The sequence below is a fragment of the Podarcis muralis genome, chromosome 13, assembly GCF_964188315.1.
Source record: "Podarcis muralis chromosome 13, rPodMur119.hap1.1, whole genome shotgun sequence".
Lineage (NCBI taxonomy): Eukaryota > Metazoa > Chordata > Lepidosauria > Squamata > Lacertidae > Podarcis > Podarcis muralis.
Genome location: NC_135667.1, coordinates 7,134,827 through 7,156,146, shown reverse-complemented (window position 1 = coordinate 7,156,146; position 21,320 = coordinate 7,134,827). Strand labels below are relative to the sequence as shown.

At 48.6% G+C, this 21,320-nt stretch overlaps 2 protein-coding genes and 1 long non-coding RNA gene across 4 annotated transcripts in view; 1 reads left to right on the top strand and 2 right to left on the bottom strand.

The window, feature by feature from the left end:
- Positions 1-8,435, bottom strand: part of ACIN1 (apoptotic chromatin condensation inducer 1) — a 37,373-nt gene extending 28,938 nt beyond the window's left edge. For both annotated transcript variants that reach the window (XM_077916904.1, XM_028703276.2), the window contains exons 1-3: positions 8,061-8,435; positions 1,685-1,750; positions 1,287-1,398 (exon numbers count right to left, since the gene is read on the bottom strand). In XM_077916904.1, the coding sequence (XP_077773030.1) occupies positions 1,287-1,398; positions 1,685-1,750; positions 8,061-8,198 (316 nt within the window). In that variant the 5' untranslated portion in view covers positions 8,199-8,435. The remainder of the gene's footprint in view (positions 1-1,286; positions 1,399-1,684; positions 1,751-8,060) is intronic.
- Positions 8,436-8,486: 51 nt separating this feature from the next.
- Positions 8,487-12,769, top strand: C13H14orf119 (chromosome 13 C14orf119 homolog). Its single transcript, XM_028703275.2, has 2 exons — positions 8,487-8,778; positions 12,235-12,769. Exon 2 carries the CDS (start codon positions 12,236-12,238, stop codon positions 12,581-12,583), a length of 348 nt encoding a protein of 115 aa, XP_028559108.1. The 5' UTR covers positions 8,487-8,778; position 12,235; the 3' UTR covers positions 12,584-12,769.
- A 381-nt stretch (positions 12,770-13,150) lies between these two features.
- Positions 13,151-17,221, bottom strand: LOC114582335 (uncharacterized). Its single transcript, XR_013390345.1, has 4 exons — positions 16,704-17,221; positions 16,447-16,536; positions 15,226-15,391; positions 13,151-13,193 (listed from the first exon to the last, which is right to left on the bottom strand). It is a non-coding gene; the product is annotated as an uncharacterized LOC114582335 (long non-coding RNA).
- Positions 17,222-21,320: the final 4,099 nt, after the last annotated feature.

Sequence of the window (21,320 nt, the reverse complement as noted above, 5' to 3'; positions counted from 1 at the left end):
AGCACATCACGTCCGGGTTTTGCCGTTTGCGCTCAAAATGACATCATGCGCATGCGCGGAAGCGGCAAATCGCAACCCGCACAGACGTGGATTGCATTCGCTTCAGGATGCGAACAGGGCACCGGAACGGATCCCGTTCGCATCCACAGCTACCACTGTATAGCTTTAATTCTATCAGTGTTTAATTTTACAGTGGTACCTCGGGTTAAGAACCTAATTCATTCTGGAGGTCCGTTCTTAACCTGAAACTGTTCTTAAACTGAAGCACCACTTTAGCTAATGGGGCCTCCCACTGCCACCGCCGCGCGATTTCTGTTCTCATCCTGAAGCAAAGTTCTTAACCCGAGGTAGTATTTCTGGGTTAGTGGAGTCTGTAACCTGAAGCGTCTGTAACCCGAAGTACCACTGTATTTTAACAATTGCCTTTTCTATGATTTTAGTGGTTCTTGTTTTCACCTTTAAGCTGCCTTGAGTCCCGTCAGGTAAAAAGGCAGGGTATAAATAAATATATAAAGGAGGAGGAGGAAAGAAAAGAAGGAAGCTGTCTGCAACCTCAGAGACTTCTCTTTGTATGTCTCGAATTGTCAGAGCCTCCATTTTTTCATGGAACCGAATGAAACATTTGTACCATTTTTCTTTTCCACCTAAAATGACCACAGACTCTTGTGTAATACAAATATTGTGGAAAGTGCCACTAACTAGGAATGAACAAAATCAGTACAGTGGTACCTTGGGTTACATACGCTTCAGGTTACACAATCCACTAACCCAGAAATAGTGCTTCAGGTTAAGAACTTTGCTTCAGGATGAGAACGGAAATCGTGCTCCGGCGGCGCAGCAGCAGCAGTGGGAGGCCCCATTAGCTAAAGTGGTGCTTCAGGTTAAGAACAGTTTCAGGTTAAGTACGGACCTCCGGAACGAATTAAGAACTTAACCCGAGGTACCACTGTATTTTCAAAAGCGGCACAAGCTTCCGAATGCCACAGGAGCTCCAGGGTGGGCAATACGACTGCTCAGAACACAAACCGTTCCAAGACATCCATTTTGGTTTCATTCCAAACATCCGCAGCAGGCAAAAGATATGCTGGCTACCAATTAGACTTAAGAGTTCCCGTTAGCCAGAGGTGTGGGCTCCGTTCCGGCTCTTTGGTTACAGAATTAAAAGCCAACAACAGCAACACAAGAATGTGCCTTAATTCTTTGGTTCTGAAAGGCAGCCTGCCTCCCAAGTCTTACTGGGGTGGAGAATCAGAAGAGAGAGAGAGAACGGGGCTCATTATACTCACTCTCTGAATCCGCAGCTTCCCGTGCTTCCCGTTCTAGACGTTGCCTCAGCAACTCCTGCTGCTTCTCCAGGTACTGTTTGATGAAGCTGTTTTGACTCATCTCCTCGCCAATCTGACAGGACACAATAGAGAAACTGGGCCTTACAAGGAGGGAAAGAGTATCGACCCCAACCATAGGCAGTTATGGTGGATCTAGCAAGTTAGAATGAGAAGGCACAAACTCCAGGGAAGTAAAGCTGAGGAGCCCCTAAGTTCACGCTGCAGCTGTGGGGGCAGAAATGGAACTGGGCACACACAATTATCATGGGACTTTCAGGGCCAACTGCAGAGAGACAAAGGGAAAGGGATGCTCCCTGCAGCCAGTTCAATGTAGCACAACCACACAGGCCATCTCTCACCTGGGAATTGGGTTGGAAGGTGGTGTGAGGGGTTGAGTGCTTCTGGAGGTTTTCGAGCATCAGGGCCTGAAATGAAAAAAGGGAGATATCAGATAATCTCACACTGCCCAGAACTTTGGCGGCACCCAAGGCTGGTCCATGACCCAAACATACTAATCACCATCTCTCTTTTTTTAAAAAAAACACCCTATCCCAAAGTCCATCAAGAAGCATCGTCCATATGCTAAGCCATAAAGGATACAACCAGAGTTACACCAGTTTCTCAAGACATCCAGTAACCAACCATTCAATCCATTCTCAGTTCCGTGAGTTAAACCCAGCATTCGTCTGTCACTTTCCCAGCGAGGATTAGCCTTTAACCCAACCCTGCATTTCCTAAACTCACCCCAACCCTCACTCAGCAACCTGACTCAAGAAATCCAAACTACCCTACCTATCCCAGCTCTTGTGACCTGTCCAAGGACAACTTCTCCTTCATGCCCCCCAATAAGCCCAGGTCCTCCAAGTCCTAACACAACAACACCTCCAAATCACTGCATGCCCATTACTTAATAATTTTGCACCACTTCTTTTGTGCCTCTTACTGAAATCTAATTAATCTCACTAGGTTTTAGTACAATCCAGCTGAATCCACAGATGTCAGCTTGATCAAAATTGACTCAATTATCCCAAGTCAAAAACCACCCGTGCCACCAGTCTGGAACTTAAGACTCCAGTTGAGTTTTTTACACACCCAACCTTCATCAGATATCTTCAGAGGAAGCTCACATGCGATTCACAGTAAGATATTTAGCTACTAACTTGTCAACATCTCACTGAAACAGCACATCCATACAGCACCAAACGTGTACACCACCCAAGTCATCTCTCATCACACACAGAACCCTGCCAGATGCATCACGGAAGTTTCTGCAACAGCTAATCATTTGCAGCACACTTCTTCATTTGCAAAAGACGATACAAAATTTTATCCTCTATCTGCACAACCATCCATTCAGGTAGGTCATAATAACTGACTTTTAAAGAAGAAAAACCAAAGTCATGACACTGAGGCTCATTTAATATTCTGTGTGCTTTTCAGATAAATCCTGGTCTCCTACAGCAACTAATGTGGTCTTCCCCAACCCAGCGCCCTCCAACTTTCTGGACCCCATCTCCCATTCACCTTGGCCAGCGTGAGTGTGCTAACCATGGTAGATGGGAGTTTTAGTCCAAAATCTCTGGAGCGACTAGGGTTGATCTAATGGTTACTAAACTTGATTTAAAGCCAGAGTGTAGCCCCTTCCACCTGGGACATTCCAACCCAGTCAACCTAAATGCAAAAGGGCCATCTTCCCCCACCCCCAAAAAGTTACCTAATCAGAAGCAATGACAACCCCTACTGCACACACAGAATGAGATCTACTATAATAAGAAAGTTGAAATCAGGTATCTGTGTCATTCAGTGATGAAAACAAGGACAAATTTCCACTCGTGCCTGAAACTCAGAACATCAAGTCCGACTAAAACAGTGGCAAGAAGTAGGGTTGGTGCACTGGTCAATTGTTAGTTGGCTCATTATCTCACCATAGTCAAATAGTCCATTAGGCTCTGAATGCCAATGTAAAGGTGTTTACTTTTTAAAATTTCAGTACACTGTCATGCTACGCCTACAAAACCGAACAGCAAAAAAGCAATGCTTCTTATAGTGAACACTTCCTATTAACTGCAGGCATCTTCAAACAGGGGCAACAAGAAGTAATTGGCAACAAAAGCTAATGCCTAGTGAGCAGAGTTTGGAGACTTGGCACGGGGTTGGACTAGATCAGTGTTTCCCAACCTTGGGCCTCCAGCTGTTTTTAGACTACAACTCCCATCATCCCTAGCTAGCAAGACCAGTGGTCAGGGATGATGGGAATTGTAGTTCAAAAACAGCTGGAGGCCCAAGGTTGGGAAACACTGGACTAGATGACCCTCAGGATCCCTTTCAACTCTACTATTGTATGATCTCATGACTAGGGCCAGGGAGATCTAGGTTGAAATCCCCACTCAGCCATGAAGCTGATTAGGTGATGCTGGGCCTATTAAATGCGCTTAATTTAACCTACCTCACAGGGTTGTTGTGCAGATATAATGGCAGGATAACCATGTACACCACACTGAGTTCCTTGAGGGAAGCGTGTATCTAATAAATATATATATATATATTCTTCAACAAATGACAGCCGTCTAATTAATGTTTTGAATTTCACATACAACCTGTTGGTCACTATTTTAACTATCTTTAAAGATACTTTCATTTGGTCAATTGACCAAATCTCTTGGGGGGCCAAATTACTCCAGCCAAAAGAACAAATCAACAGAAAACACGCAGAATACAGGAGGAAGCGAGTTCTTTACACAGACGGGGGAATTTACAGTGCCAGCCAGAAACGTACAGTACAGTGGTACCCCGCAAGACGAACGCCTCGCGAGACGAAAAACTCGCAAAACGAAAGGTTTTTTCGTTTTCGAGTTGCCTCGCAAGACGAATTTCCCTATGGGCTTGCTTCGCAAAACGAAGCTTGCCCCGGGGACAGCGGGTCTTCTCTTTTGAAGCAAGGGGCGGCGGGGAGATCGCTTCTCCCCACCGCCCCTTGCTTCAAAAGAGGTCTGCCCCCGGACCTCTTTTGAAGCAAGGGGCTGTGGGGAGATCGCTTCTCCCGGTGCTCCGAAGCGGGGTGGGGGGGGCGGGAACACCTGCCCCAGCCGCCGGGCTTCGTAGCGCTGCTGCGAAGCCGGGCGGGGGGCGGGAACACCTGCCCCAGCCACCCCGCTTCGGAACGCTGCTCCGAAGCGGGGTGGGGGGGCGGGAACACTTGCCCCAGCCACCGGGCTTCGTAGCGCTGCTGCGAAGCCGGGCGGGGGCGGGAACACCTGCCCCAGCCACCCCGCTTCGGAACGCTGCTCCGAAGCGGGGTGGGGGGGGCGGGAACACTTGCCCCAGCCACCGGGCTTCGTAGCGCTGCTGCGAAGCCGGGCGGGGGGCGGGAACACCTGCCCCAGCCACCCCGCTTCGGAACACTGCTCCGAAGCGGGGTGGGGGCGGGCGGGAACACTTGCCCCAGCCACCGGGCTTCGTAGTGCTGCTGCGAAGCCGGGCGGGGGGCGGGAACACCTGCCCCAGCCACCCCGCTTCGGAACGCTGCTCCGAAGCGGGGTGGGGGGGGCGGGAACACCCGCCCCAGCCACCGGGCTTCGTAGCGCTGCTGCGAAGCCGGGCGGGGGGCGGGAACACCTGCCCCAGCCACCCCGCTTCGGAACGCTGCTCCGAAGCGGGGTGGGGGGGCGGGAACACCTGCCCCAGCCACCGGGCTTCGTAGCGCTGCTGCGAAGCCGGGCGGGGGGGGGGGGGCGGGAACACCTTCTGAAGGCGGGGGGGCAAAGTCTTTGTCCCCCCTGCCTGCCTTCCCAGGGGCTTTTAAATCGCCCCGGACAGCGGAGAAGTCCTCCGCTGTCCCGGGGCGATTTTAAAATGCCGCCCGCCAGCATTTTAAGATCGCCCGGACAGCGGAGAAGTCCTCCGCTGTCCCAGGGTTTTTTAAAATGCTGGGGGTGGGAAGAAAAGCCCTTGTCCCCCCCCCCCCCAGCCTTCAGAAGAGGTCCGGGGACAGTCTGTCCCCGGACCTGGTCTGAAGGTGGTTTCCCTAGGAACGCATTAATTGATTTTCAATGCATTCCTATGGGAAACCGTGCATCGCAAGACGAAAAAACCGCAAGACGAAGAGACTTGCGGAACGAATTAATTTCGTCTTGCGAGGCACCACTGTACTGACACTCGGAAAATGCAACGGCATTGTATCTAAGCACAAGTAATTCTCAAGAGAAGTTACGGATTCTGTAGCGCAAGCCTTGCCTAATTCAGCGCTTCCACGCAGCCTCTCTTTTTAATCCCAATGATCTGAGGCTGGTTGTAGTCACTGATGGAAGAGCGACTCTTCTTTCTGAGCACCCTGCAGGTTCCAGGGTGGGCTCTCTCAGTGCTTCCAGCCCCAAATCCTAAAAAGTTGCAGCTCAGATTAAGATCTGACTCCCGCCCAAACAGAGTCTATTAATGCAGAAAGACTCACACATGTGCAATGAAGTAAGTGCAAATAGGATTCATGTAACACGTACCTGACTCACCACACACAGCCCCATGTTGCCTGTTACATTTCTGTCTTGCCCTTCCTTCAGGGAACTCGTACGCCACCTGTTTTAACCTCACAGCAACCCTGTGAGGTAGGTGAGGCTGAGATACCGACCCCAAATGTGCTCCATGGGTGAATGGCAATTAGAACCCAAGTCTCCCAGTTCTAGTACAGTGGTACCTCGGGTTAAGTACTTAATTCGTTCCAGAGGTCCGTTCTTAACCTGAAACTGTTCTTAACCTGAAGCACCACTTTAGCTAATGGGGCCTCCTGCTGCTGCCGCGCCGCCGGAGCACGATTTCTGTTCTCATCCTGAAGCAAAGTTCTTAACCCGAGGTACTATTTCTGGGTTAGTGGAGTCTGTAACCTGAAGCGTATGTAACCTGAAGCATATGCAACCCAAGGTATCACTGTACAACACAGTAACCTGTTACACCGATAGTCTTCAACCCTTCCGGACACTGGACCCACTTTCAACTCAAACCTGCATTTGAGGGCCCATTTCTTAAGCAAGAGTCTCTTACTCTCTGGGTTGTGGGTTTGAGCCCCAGGTTGGGCAAAAGGGTTAGACTATATGATCCTTGTGGTCCCTTCCAACTCTACAATTCTGTGTGTTACATCACACTGCCTTATAATGGAGGATATGGCTATGGTCTAGCTCCACTGTCAAGAGTCGGTATGACTCAAGTAGGAAGAGTGCTCTTGCGTCCAGGTCTTGCCTGCAGCTTTCCCTTGGGCATCTGCTGAAGAACAGGACACCAGACTAGTGAGAACAGTACGTTAAACTAGATGGGCCTGTGCCCTGATCCAGCAGCTAGGTTCTTCCTATGCTTCTATAATCCAAATTTGCAGCTACACGCCAAAGGCTTTGATTAATTTACGTGGCACAAAGGTGCACCAAGCACAGCAGGGCTTATTCACAAATTGGAAAATTGGCATAGTACTACACTGTAAGCAGCCAGAAAAGCACTGACACCCAGAGGACTGACAGCTACTGTAACCCAAAAGATTCAACAGTGAAGCAGGAAAGCCCTGGGTTCCAATCTTACCTCTGCCATGAACTCAGCAGGTGTTAATATCATGATCACAATATTTAAGTCAAGGAAGGGGGGGGGAGGATAACACCACACATGCACACACGTACAGTCTGGGAACAATTCCAATAACGTGACATAAGAACGAGCAATATCCATTTATCCCATACATCCATTTGACCCCAAAATCAGAGCATAACGAACTTTTGCCCAGGACAGGGCACCACAACTTGTCTTCCTTTTCAATTGCTCACTCCCTGCCCCATGGCATCAAGAATGAAAGTCCACACAGGGTAAAATGCACAGGTTCCCAATCCCTCACTCTGGACTCCCTATACTTCTATACATTCACAGATTCTGCTTCCATTTACTTATATTACATTCCAAACACAACTCTCCCTCGTTGTAAAGGGACAGAATAGAGAAATGCCTGCTTTCAGCGGGGTACAGTTCTGAAGTTGAAAGACTTGGAGCCGACCTTGTGCAAAGTTCTCAACGTGCTCAAGTGAGATACTCGCAAAACCCTCTGCACACTTTAACCTTTCGTAGAAACTTTACGTAAAATAAAAATGCAACGCATCTTCAACTGGGAGAGCTCCAACACAGCAGCTCAGCTCTTGCAAAGCTCACCTGGCTCGTCCTAACCGCCTGTAACATTTGCCAGGGAAGCTCAATGAAGGTATAAAACGCAGTGAATTAACCAGGGGGACACCCCCCCCCTCAAAAAATAATTTTGCAAGGGTGAAAAGTGAAACTGAAAAGGGATATGGTTGTAATTTAATGGGTTATAAAACCTACCACTTTCCCTCCAACACTGGATCCCAATCCCGCTTTGATTTAGTAACAGGAAATCCAGCTTTCACGAGATCTCCCCATCATCTTTTTAAAGGAGGGCCTCCACTCCCTTCTCCTGCTGGGTGACCCCAAAGTGATGTCAGAAGTGGGGGGCCCTCTCCTTTTGGTGGTGTGAGCACCGTCCTCCCCCCCCCCTTGTGCAACCAGTGGCGCCCCGCACAACCTCGCCCCGCCACTTGGTGGCAGTAGTGGGATACTGCCCCGCACATGCGTACTAACGATCTGCACCCCGGGGCCACGAGCCCCGTCTCTGAGGCCAAAAAACTGCCTGTCTGGGTCTGCGCATGCGCGGAGTGGCCCGGGCCCCAGGGCCCCCTTCCGCCGGGCCCTTTCTCTCACCCCGCGGAGGCGCTTGATCAACGCGCTCTTCTGCCCGCTCTTCGCCAGGCCGCGCTGCTCCAGAGCCGCCTTCAGGTCGGCGACCCTCAACGCCTGGAGCGGCCTCCCGTCCAGAGTAACCTCCTCCCCGTCCGCCATCTTGTGTGGCGCCGCTGCCTGCCCTCCCCGGAGCTTCGGGGGCGTTCGGAAACTTCCGGAGGGGGCTTCGGCGCTCTGAGGCGACCTCCGACACCGCCTTCGACTTCGCTCGAGAATCTCCGCCCGCGCTTCGTTCGCAGTCGTGCGTTTCCGGCCACTTCCGCTCAGTATCCAGAACCCCAAATGAGGGGAGGGAGGGAGGGCAAAGGGGGGAGTTGCGCGGGTGCTACCCTCGCCCGGCGATTCTTTCCGGGCTATTTCGGGTGTTTCCGGGTCTCCCGAGGAGCGCTCCAATCCGGAAGCAAGTTCCGGCAAGGTCCTCGGTAACTTCCGGCGATCTCCGGAACCCCCGGCCGCGTCGCGCGAACCCCCCTCGGCAATTTCCGCCGAGAGGAAGGCGATCGTCGTTCTTTCCTCCTCCTCCCCGCGCAAATCATTGGACTGAAGCTCGGGCATTTCCGGACGCGCTCGGCTCTTTCCGTCCCTCCTCCCGAGTCTCCTCCCCGAGGAGAAAAATGGAAGCGGCAACATTGGATGTCGGGACAGGAGGAGGCGCGTGTTGAGCAGGGAGCGGACTCAGGTGAGAACTCGGCGCCGGCTTTCCGGGGATCTTTCTTGGGAGCGTCACCCCCCCCACCCCACCCTGTCATGTTATATAGGAGGGGAGGGAATCGTGGAATTGCAATGGCAGCCCCTCCCGTTGTGGCATTTGCACAAATGAATGGGTGGGTGGTGGTGGGGAAAGGGTTAGTGACGAAACTTGACCCTCCCTCTGCATCGCAACCTTCTGAAATCTCGGAGCTATATTTGCACTTAAATCAGAACTATGTTTAGGGCTGATCTTTCTGAGACGTTCCACGTTTTCGGGAGGTGGGGTGGGTGGACGATTGCGGGAGTCCTTCTCAGATCAAAAACGGACACACCCTCCCCCCCTCCAGGAGCTAAGATGTGGTTCAAATTATGCCCCCTGGTGTAAAAAAAAAAAAAGCAAGCTATTTGCTGCAACATTTTAATTAGTTACTGGGATGTTTCCTGCCCGTGTATTCATAGCGTATTAGTGGATCCTAGTTTCATTGCTTAAAAAATGGTAATAATGTCATCCTGTGTTCGATTCGACATTCAGGTTCTTCTCAGATCCTACAAGTTGCCTTGAGTTCCATCAGGGGAAATAAATATATACAATAATATTCTCATTTTACATCCTTAGCGGATAGACGGTTTGAACCCAGGTTTCACATGTAAACATCCCCAGTCCACCCCCTTTCTGACTGGACACTCATATATTCAGCTTCCTCTCTCCACCTTCTTCCAGAATTCTCTGTTGCAAATCTTCTCTTGTAAGGTCCCTGGTAGTTTGAAGAAGCAGCCTTCATAACCTCCCCCTGCTGCTAGCATATGGGATCCCATATCAGTTTCATTTCAGTTGGTCATTTGTGCTGTGCAGTTCTTCGTCTCCAGGATTCGCAGGGTCTTTTCCATCTCTTGCTTACTTCTGCTGCTCTTCGCGAGAGCCTGCCACAGTTTTGCACAGCTCACTGTGGTGTTGCAGCCTTCTAGAGCGATTGTTACATGCAGACAGCTGGAGCAGCACCATTTCCTGTAAGTTCCTATTGCACCATCGACACCCATTTGCCAATACTCTGCCTTCAAGGCATGCCTTGGTCCCCTCATTTGTATAGGCTGTGTCGCTTTCATAACCGGAGGTGGAGCACGTGGAGCAAAATGTCAGGTTCAATTCATGGCACCTCCAGGGGACGAACTTTGGCAACTATTCCTGTGGAAGTGGAAATAATAGTATTGCCTGGTATCCTTTGTCCATTTCTTTGATGGGAACCACATTTTGCTGGATTTCTAAAAAGGAGAAGAATTGATATCGAGTGAGGAGGAAGAGAGACCAGGATCAGGGAGACGGAGAGTAAAAGAGAGACACAGTCACAGACACGCCCCTTCTAAGATATTACAACCATCTAAGTTTCTTCTGAAGTTCCATTCTACGTAACAGAACGTGCACACAATTCTCTTGGAAATGTGCCCCTAAATGCTTAGATTTGGAGCATACAGAACAACTGCTTTGCAACGGGTTTGGGTCCCTTTCAACTCAACACTTCAGTGATTCCTGAATGGTTTTCTTCGCACGCACTTTCTCCAGAGTGACCCTAGGAGCCAATCCCCGGTGGCTAAAAAGCTCCTCTTTCATGCTGAGAGGTGACTCTTAAGTCGCTGGAGGCCGTGCCCTGCTGCAGACATAGTATAAGGCAGGGGTCGGCAACCCGCGGCTCCGGAGCCGCATGTGGCTCTTTTACACCTTTGCCGCGGCTCCGGGGCGGATACTAGCGAGGGGAGGAGGCGCATTGTGCGCCCCGACACTCCCCACTGTGGCGGGTGCTGTACTGGCTGTGACGTCGCATGGGGGCGGTGCGTGCGTTAGTCACGCACCGTCCTGACGTCACCTTCCCGCCCGCCCGCTACATTGAAGGGGGCATGTACGCTGGTCACTGCATTGAAAGGGGGCATGTACGCTGGTCACTGTTTTGAAGGGGAGTGAAGAACACACACACACACACACAAAGGTAACTTGTTAATTTAATGTTTATTTCTATGAGAAGTAATTCTGAGGGGTCAAACAAAGAAATAATTAAAAAAAGTGACAAAAAAGTTATTTTTATAATGACGAGTTTTGCGGCTCCCAGTTTTTTTTTCTTCGGAAACAGGTCCAAGTGGCTCTTTTTGTCTTAAAGGTTGCAGACCCCTGGTATAAGGGGTCTTCAACGCTCCCCCCCATGGACCCTGAACTGCTACACCCATGTTGCAAGTTAGCTATTAAGGGTACTTTGCTTGTCTGGAAACATCAAGGACTGACATTACTGGGCTTGGCAAAAGTTATGCTGTGAGGCCTAGGACCCTCGTACCTACAGGACCGCCTCTCCTGGTATATCCCACAGAGGACCTTACAGTCTTCAAACAAAAACATCTTGGAGGTCACAGGGAGGCTAAGCTGGCCTCAACCAGAGCCAGGGCTTCTTCGGCTGTGGCCCCGATCTGGTGGAACGCTCTGTCACAAGACACTAGGGCCCTGCGGGTCTTGACATCTTTCCGCAGGGCCTGCAAGACAGAGCTGTTCCACCAGGCCTTTGGCCAAGGCACAGTCTGACCCCCTCTTTTGGTAATCCTCACAGAACTCTAGCCCAATGGTTGCCATTAATTGAATTTGATTTTGATTTTAGAATGCTGTGTTGCGTTTATTGTTGTTAGCCGCTCTGAGCCCGGCTTCGGCTGGGGAGGGCGGGATATACCGTATTTTTTGGACCATAACACTCACTTTTTTCCTCCTAGAAAGTAAGGGGAAATGTCTGTGCGAATGCCTACGGATGGCGGGGGGATCTGCTGTAGCCGTGAGCAGAGGAGTCATGGTTCCCCTTCCTTCCCTCCTCCATGGTTCGCTTTGAAACAGCAAAGCGGGAGAAGAGCCGCTGAGTGGGGAGGAGAGAGGGACAGAGAGCCTGCTTGCTTTAAAGGAGCAAAGCACGGGTCCACATGGATCCTCAGGATTTTTGCACTGGGTCACCCCAAATTCACCATCAGATCACATAGCATGTCCATGGCTACAGCTTGCACCAAAAAAATCACGCACCCACTGTTGCCTGGGGCCGCAGTGGTGCAAAAACGTGGTTACAAAGCATGGGTCCACAGGATTTTTGCATTGGGCTACCCCAAACTCACCATCAGATCACATGTCTGTGGCCACAGCATGAACCACAAAAATCATCCATCCACTGTTTCGTTTAGAATATTTTTTTTCTTGTTTTCCTACTTTAAAAACTATGTGCGTGTTATGGTCGGGTGCGTGTTATAGAGCGAAAAATACTGTAAATTTAAAAAAATATTATTATTATTATTCCCACTCTTGAGTTTGAATCCCACCCTTCCCCAAAGCCCTGTTTCTCTCTCCCTGTCTCCTGAAGGCTCCTTCGCTTCTCCCAAAGCCACATAATTCCCCTTGCCTGTGTTTCTTCACCGCTCTTCCCCTGCCCCGCAGGATGTCCGAACCGCTGCCCCTGTCGTACGTGACTGCGCAAGAGATGCGCTGCCTCCTGCACTGGCTGTCGGGCTGGGCCCCGGCGCAGCGAGAGCAGTTCCTCCGCGACCTGGTGGACAAGGCCGTGCCGTGGAAGGTGCTCCCCCTGCTGGAAGGGCTGGCGGGGCTCAGCGTGGGACCCGGGAAGCCCCCCTCCATCTTTGAGTGCCAGATGAGGCTGTGGGACCAGTGGTTCCGCAGCTGGTCGGAGGCCGAGCGGAACGAATTCGTCAGGCAGCTGGAGGAGGCCGTGCCGGATCTGGCCTCCCGGTTTTACCAAGAGGTGGCGGCGACCGCTGGGCAGGCGTAACAGGGGCTGAGCAGTGCCTCCCCCCACTCAAAAACATTATGCAGTGACTACTTTTACATTCCTCACGGTTGTGCCAGGTCCTCCCTCTCCCCCCCCCCCAATTTTCTCAATCTTATGTGTGACTGCCAGCTATAGGGAAACAGAATAAACATATATGCCAAATGCAAATAGTTGGTTATCCTGAAAGGAGTTGAGCCTTCTGTATTTCTCTCCTGTTTTTTTTATTGTCGGGGCCTCTTTCATCTGTCACTAACCTCTCCCTACCTGCAAACAGAAATGCAATAATGCTATTATTATTATTATTATTATTATTATTATTATTATTATTCAGTATGTCAGTCGCTTTAGCTTTCCCAGGGCAACCCAAAGTGACTTACAAGCAAACAAGCAGTCCCACATACAGTCATACTTCACGTTGCGTCTTTTTGCGTTATGTCCTGCGGCTACCCAGAAGTACCAGAACAGGTTACTTCCGGGTTTCGCCGCTCGCACATGCGCAGAAGCACTAAATCGCACCGTGCGCATGCACAAACGCGGCACTTCCGGATGCGAACGCTTCGAGCTGCGGACGTGCCTTCGGGACGGATTGCGTCCACAGCTCAAGGTTCGACTGTACGTACAATAAAACCAAGAAGGGGAAGAAATGCGTTAAAAAAAATCCCACCCACAGGCAGTTAAAGGCTCTTTTGGTTTGAGTAGAAATCACGTTTAGGAGAAAACTGAGATGAGAATATTTGATAATTTATTTTATTTTAATTTTTGACACTTCCCACCTAGGGCATTGATCTCCTGGGGGACGATCTTCAGTTTTTCCTGTACCACAAACGTCTAAATCAGCAGCAGCGAACCTTTTTCGGGCCAAGGATTGCATTGACCACCACTAAGTTTTAGGGGGAGGGGCATGGCAGAGTGGGTGTGGCCAAAAATGTAAAAATAAGTGGGCATAATGGGAACTGCAGTTCTCAAAGCCGCCTTCATCATCTGTTCTACACTATTTTAAATGTTTTTCTCATTCATTATTGCATTCACAATATATTTTTTAATGGACAACTGCATGGGAGATTGTACAAAAAACCTTGTGGATTCCCAGGAGGGAATTTTCTGGAGTCGTTCTTTTTTTAAAAAATAATAATTAAGAATATATATTTTTAAATTTAAAAATAGGGGAAATAGTGGGAAGCTTTGAGACACACATTTTAAAAAGCTTTTGGTACCATGGCATTTCAGCAGGGAAACTTTGGAGGGGCAAATACCGTGTGTTTTTTTAAATAAGAATTGAGTGGGTAGTTATGGCCTGTGGAAATTGGTTGGCCACCCTTGGTCTAAACAATATGGGCTATAATATCTGCCCTTTCTAAGCCAGTGGAGGGCATCTGTTGAAACCTTAAAATAAATAAAACACTTCTGTCTTTGTTAGCCCCCTTAAGATCAGGAAGGTCACCGTGATCAAATTTAATCCTGCTCTGCCAAGAGACCAGCTTTAGGTTGGCCGACCAGGACAAAGCCTCCTGGGTGCCTTTCCTTAAAAGTTTGCTTTGCTGGCGGCTGACTTAAAAATAGGAATGTGTGCTGGAGAACAATCAAGCGTCTGTATCAATGGGATTAGCCGTTTGCAGGCAAGGGAGGCCCTGTTTGCGAAATCACAGGCAAGCTGTGCCTTATGACAGAGTTCCAGCAACCTCTTAGCAGCCATAGCTTGGATATTAAGCCCGTAATTAATACAAATACCTAACAGACTGGAATGCCTGTAACGTGTCTGGCTGGGCACATCAACAGACAGAAACACACACACTTGCAATTATCGTTGAAATGGATTATGACGCCCTACAAGTCATGGGGTGGTCTGAAGGTGTCCACATTTGCGTCCATTCAGCAGTTGGACACACACAGAAACCATCTGTAGCTTCCAGGTAGACTTGAGTTCCCTTGTGGAAGAAAGGCGGAACAGGAACGTTAACCAATAAATGGATTTCTGCCATTTGCAGTTTGCACTCAGTTCTTCACTGTTGGCCCCCGTTCCAGTACGATGCACAAGGCCAGGTCTACACTAGTGGTCAAAATTGTGGAAACCTTTTGGGGAAAGTGTCTTTCTGAGGTTTGATGGCTCGTAGCACTACTTTTTTGGAGTAATACCGTAAAATTACATATCACTGGAAAGATAATTTCATGAAGAATGTAATACAACAATGTTTGTTAAATTATCTGTATTCTATCAAAAGCTATAGCCAAGTAATCAGAAAAAGGAAGCACAACTTGCTTAGGCTGATATGCAGTAGCTTTCCTTCATTTGAATGTAGCCAATGAGAATTAGGAAAAGGAGAAAAATACTATTAATATTATTTATTACTTTTGTACAGTGGTACCTCGGTTTTCAAACGGCTCCGTAGTTGAACATTTCAGAACTCGGATGCCGAAAACCCAGAAGTAAATGCCTCAGGTTTTGAATGCACCTTGGAAATCAAACAGGAAATGAGGCTTCTGCCTTCAGTTTTCAAACGTTTTGGAACTCAAACAGACTTCCGGAACGGATTACGTTCGAAAACCGAGGTACCACTGTATACGGTCCTTCATCCAAACATCCCAGGGTGGTTCGCAACAGAGAAATACAAAAGGAGAATGTTTTTGGCAGGTGTCTGGCTCACCTTTGGATGGTAGCAGCTCCTGCTGTTGCTGTAGGGACCGATGCGGGAGAGACATGTTTTGTTGCATCTGGGGCAGGTGAAGGCATCCGGTTGTGCTGCTGCAGATGCACCCTGGCGTTTCTTCTCTCTATGCTCCTCCCAGCGGTCATTCCTCCTCTGGTCACTGCTATGGATACAAGATCTGACTGTCTGTCTGTCTCCAGGCACAGTAGTCCTTTGCAAGGGATTCCTACATTCTTGGGGATCCTGCCATCTTGCATTCTGTGGACATCACCAAGCCAGCGTAGAGATTGCTGAGACAGGAGTGCAAACATGCTGGGAATGTAGGCTTGGGAGAGCACAAATTCTGCCCTGCCCTGTAATACCCCAATTTCTCCTGACGCAGCACATGTGGAAGGTGTTGAGATGTCACTTCTAACGGTTTGTTATAAGAAAAACTGCTCCCTTTCCCTTATGGGGTATTCCAGAGCCCATTTTATACCCCACCCATCTGGCTGAGTTTCCCCAGCCACTCTGGGCAGCTTCCAATCAAGTGTTAAAAACAATACAGCATTAAATATTAAAAACTTCCCTAAACAGGGCTGCCTTCAGATGTCTTTTAAAGAGAAGATAGCTGCTTATTTCCTTCACATCTGAAGGGAGGGCGTTTCACAGGGCGGGCGCCGCTACCGATAAGTAAGCCTTATCTTTATTAAAGGAACTGTTGTAACAGGGTCCCCACTCACCACACGCAGGAGGGAGGAGAACCCTGAGCAATGCTGCGCAAGCCCCTATATAGACTCTTGAAATTGCCCACCCTGTAGCCCAATACCCCGCCCCCTAAAAAAAATCATACATACATCACAGAAGGAGGCAGCCTACAGCAGAAATCCTGCCTACCAGGATACCTGATAATGGTCACTGATTGCATGACCTGGGCAGCCTGGCCATTCTTTTGTGATGGTTTAGTTCCTGAACCCAGGTCACAGGCTCACCCTATTTGTACACAAATACGCCCTAAAGACAGGATTTGCAAGCAAAAAGACAATGGGAAGGCTTTCCCCATTTGCCTCCCTTACTGCAGAGGAATATTTGAGGTCACTGGGAGTGTCAAAATGGCTTCAGGATTGCTCCTCCAGACACATGGTTCATATATTTAGATATGTGTGTATTTATGAATACTTATTCTATATCTGAGACCTCAGAATTCTTATAACAGGTTATATGTTGCCCATGACTCACTTCCATAAATCGGCGTGCTCAACAACTTGGTACTGGACGTTTGCATCACGTTCTCCCATACCCTTTTGGAGAGGCGAGCCGTTGCCGTAGCTGACAAAATGAGATGCAAAATACATAATAAATACATAATACATAATAAAACAATACCCCCCTCCTACTTTCTATCTCTTTTCTCCGCACTGCATGATTTCAGGCACTTATCATGGCCCCCCTTTACTTGCCATTTCTCTAAACTAAAAAGGCCCGAATGTTGCAACCTTTCCTCATTGCGAAGTTGCTCCATCTCCCTGATCTGCCTCTTGCTCTCTTGGTGTCAATGGGAGAGCATGTCTGCTTTCGGTTTGCCCCGACCCCAGCCCTGAGGCAAGACATCTTGTCTGCCAATCCCAAAGCCCTTGGCTGTGTTTAGGTAGGACCCGCAATAAATCATCTGAGAAGCCAGATAAGAAAAGAGGGGGGGCACACAGCAAAGCGGTCACGTTGCAACAGCCCCAGGGCTGCTGTAAATAAGACGCTGTTGATGCAAAGCCCAGACGAACTTGTTGACTTCTCTGCGAAGACAACAAGCACTGATGCCGTAATCTTAGACTCTGAACTTCGTGGTCTTGTGGCGAGGAGGCAGATGGGCTCTAGACTAGGGTTACCAGACGTCCCCGGGGACAGTCCCCGGATTTGCAAATCTGTCCCTGGAGAAATTCCGTCCTCGGAATGTCCCCATATTTGCAAATCTGTCCCCCGGAAATGTGGCAGCGGCAGCCTCAGCAGTCCGGAGCCAGCCTGGTAGCGCAGTTAATAATAATAATAATAATAATAATAATAATAATAATAATAATAATTTATTTATACCCCGCCCATCTGGCTGGGCCTCCCCAGCCACTCTGGGCGGCTTCCATAAAAACCACAAATACAGTAAAATATCACACGTTAAAAACTTCCCTGAACAGGGCTGCCTTAAGATGTCTTCTGAATGTCAGGTAGTTGTTTATCGTTTTGACATCTGCTGGAAGGGCGTTCCACAGGGCGGGCGCCACTACCGAGAAGGCCCTCTGCCTGGTTCCCTGTAGCTTTGCTTCTCGCAATGAGGGAACCGCCAGAAGGCCCTCGGCGCTGGACCTCAGCGTCCGGGCAGAACGATGGGGGTGGAGACGCTCCTTCAGGTATACTGGACCGAGGCCGTTTAGGGCTTTAAAGGTCAGCACCAACACTTTGAATTGTGCTCGGAAACGTACTGGGAGCCAATGTAGGTCCTTCAAGACCGGTGTTATATGGTCTCGGCGGCCGCCCCCAGTCACCAGTCTAGCTGCCGCATTCTGGATTAGTTGTAGTTTCCGAGTCACCTTCAAAGGTAGCCCCACGTAGAGTGCATTGCAGTAGTCCAAGCGGGAGATAACCAGAGCATGTACCACTCTGGTGAGACAGTCTGCAGGCAGATAGGGTCTCAGCCTACGTACCAGATGGAGCTGGTAAACAGCTGCCCTGGATACAGATTTGACCTGTGCCTCCATGGACAGCTGTGAGTCCAGAATGACTCCCAGGCTGCGCACCTGGTCCTTCAGGGGCACAGTTACCCCATTCAGGACCAGGGAATCCTCCACACCTGCCTGCGTCCTGTCCCCCAAAAACAGTACTTCTGTCTTGTCAGGATTCAACCTCAATCTGTTAGCCACCATCCAACCTCCAACCGCCTCCAGGCACTCGCACAGGACCTTCACTGCCTTCACTGGTTCTGATTTAAAAGAGAGGTAGAGCTGGGTATCATCCGCTCTGGCTGGCTTCAGGAGCTGCTCGCTGCTGTGGCGCCTGCCATTTTTCCTCGCCGGAAGTCCCCACATGATGTGAATTGTGCGCATAGGATGTGTCTTGTGTGATCTCCTTCCCCCTTCCCCCTTTGTTTTGACTGATTGGGGGAGGCTCGGGAGTCGCAGGTGGCTGTTGCCAGTTTTTTAAAAAATCTGTGGATTTATGTTTCACAGGGTTCAAAAGAAGGGCTTTGCACCTTTATACAATATGCATGTGTGCTTGGGCCCAGGGTCTTTTGCCTCACCATCCCCGCTACTGACTCCCTGTTGCTACTCAGCTCCCCCCCCCCCCTCCAAAAAAAGTGTCCCCGGATTCATTGGAAAAAATTTGGTAACCATACTCTAGACACTTGTTGCTTATTTCTCCTTATGTTTGGGGAGATCTGCCCCAAAGGCCTATCTAGAAGACCCTCACTGACCAGAAGGGGGCAGTTTCTAACTTTAAGGTAAGGATCAGGGAGAAAGCAGCGCTTTCTAAAACCATACGCTAACCGAATCAGCCATCCTTCGAAAGTCACACATCTCTCTTCTTCCCCCAAAGTATTTTTATTACTCGTTTTCAAGTTGCACATCTCTGTATGCTACAATGCGGTTCTCCAGTGGAGCTAATGTGTACAAAAACACATTACAGTGGTACCTCGGGTTACATACGCTTCAGGTTACAGACTCTGCTAACCCAGATATATTACCTCGGGTTAAGAACTTTGCTTCAGGATGAGAACAGAAATCGTGCAGCAGCGGCGCAGCGGCAGCAGGAGGCCCCATTAGCTAAAATGGTGCTTCAGGTTAAGAACAGTTTCAGGTTAAGAACGGACCTCCAGAATGAATTAAGTTCTTAACCTGAGGTACCACTGTACGTTAAAGGGGAAATGCTTTGCAAAAATGTGCATATTACGGTGAAGTGTGCATCAAAATGCATATATTGGTGAAAATAGCATGCAAAAATGCATTATAGGGGGAAATTGCTTTGCAAAAATGTACATAGGGTGGAGCCCAAGCCTATGGAACTCCTTCCCACCTGAAATTAGACAGGGACACTCTTCGCGTTACTGAGACTTTCTCTGTTCCAGCTGGCTTGTTTTTATGTATGTCACTTAGAAACATCAATGATCACACATACCTATGTGTGAAAGCGCATACAAAAATGTGTTCGTTAGCAGAAATTCACACTAGAATGCTGACAAATATTCACAACGATTCCCCCCCCCCTTTTAATTGCAAATTGTTACAACTAAGTGGAGAACTGAATTTACGATAGGAAAAATGAGAAATCGAGAAAACTGGAATTGACAGATCCATGAATCCCAACCGTTCCCAGGCCAGAGATTTTGCCTCTCTTTTACTTACTTACACAGGCACGTTTTCCCAGTTGCATTCAGAGAGGTGTGGCCAGTAATCATTCCTTTCTTGCTGCAACATAAACAGAATAAAATGCAGTGGTACCTTGCTTTAAGAGCAGCTTAGTTTATGAGCAACTTAGATTAAGAACGTTGCAAACCCGGAAGTAGGTGTTTTGATTTGTGAACTTTGCTTTGGAATAAGAACATGTTCCGCTTCTTGTTGAGTGTGTTCCATTTGTAAATTGAGTCCCCTGCTGCTATGGGAAAGCACACCTTGGTTTAAGAACGCTTTGGTTTAAGAAAGGACTTCTGGAATGGATTAAGTTCATAAACCAAGGCACCACTGTAAATAAAATCTCCTTCTGCTTAGACTCAGCCTTAGACCTTTGGCCTTCCAATTGTTCCCTGCTGAGTGAAATTACCGTAGGTGGGGCTTATAGGAAATTTTTGAGGACGGATGTGAGCAGGCTGACTTCTGCATTATCGTGTCTTTTTTTTCCTGTTTGCACTCAAGTCCCTCTCAATTGCTTCCTCTCCTGCACGCACACACTTTCCTTCATGATGTGTGCGTCCTTCAGAATGTGTGTGTGGGTTTTTAAAAAATTTATTTATTAATTTAAAATAAATACATTTATGAAAAAACAGACGGACAAACAATTAAACAAACATAGAATCAAACAAACAAATAACAGAAAAATCAAACAAACCACCACACTATAAGATACAACAAGATTAATATAACTATCTTCATATATACTCCTGGAATTGAAAGCAATTATAAAACTTATGGGGGGAATTAAAAATGACTTCCAATTAATCTCACTATACTTTGTCTATCCATTACTTTATACTGCACAGTTACATATTTCTTATATAGTTTCTTTTTACCTCCCTACGAACTTATATTCATACAATCCAGGGATCAGTCTAATTCTGCCAGGATGTTTCCTTTTATACTGTAATTTTCTAAATATTCTTTAAAGATTCTCCGTGTGTGTGTTTATGTGTTAATCTGGAGCAAGGAAGAACAGATTGATCATGTCGACAGCAGGCGGCGACATGCCTGCTCAGCTGCCTTGCAAACCAAGCCCTGCGGTGCGTGCCTAAAGAGCAGCTCTTGAAGACTCTAAGCACAGAATCGTAGACTTCTAGAGATGGAAAGGTTCCCAAAGGTCATCTAGCCTAACCCCCTGCAATGCAGGAATCACAGCTCAAGAATCCATGGCACGTGGCCACGTATGTACAGTATTTATTTGAGAACAGGATGCTGGAACTAGACGGGCCTTTCTCCGAGAGCAGCTGAGGCAACTGGCAGAAATAGTAAGCCAGTCGTCCCAGATTCGATTCCGTGTAACGCCAGTTGAAAGGATCCAGCAGCAGCGGAGGGAAATAAATACATTTTTTTGCTTGAGGCCTTGGAGGGAGTCGAGTCCTGTGTTAACTCCACTCATGGCCACCAGAGGCCCTTGCAGCCCTGTGCCAATGGCTGTTGGTTTGATGCTTGCAGGCCTAACATTTAGAATCATAGAATAGAATCATAGAATCATAGAGTTGGAATAGACCACAAGGGCCATCGAGTCCAACCCCCTGCCAAGCAGGAAACACCATCAGAGCACTCCTGACATATGGTTGTCAAGCCTCTGCTTAAAGACCTCCAAAGACGGAGACGCCACCACACTCCTTGGCAGCAAATTCCACTGTCGAACAGCTCTTACTGTCAGGAAGTTCTTCCTAA

Excerpts from the sequence above, each read along its gene's own strand:
- C13H14orf119 (XM_028703275.2), top strand. The coding sequence starts at position 12,236 with ATGTCCGAACCGCTGCCCCTGTCGTACGTGACTGCGCAAGAGATGCGC.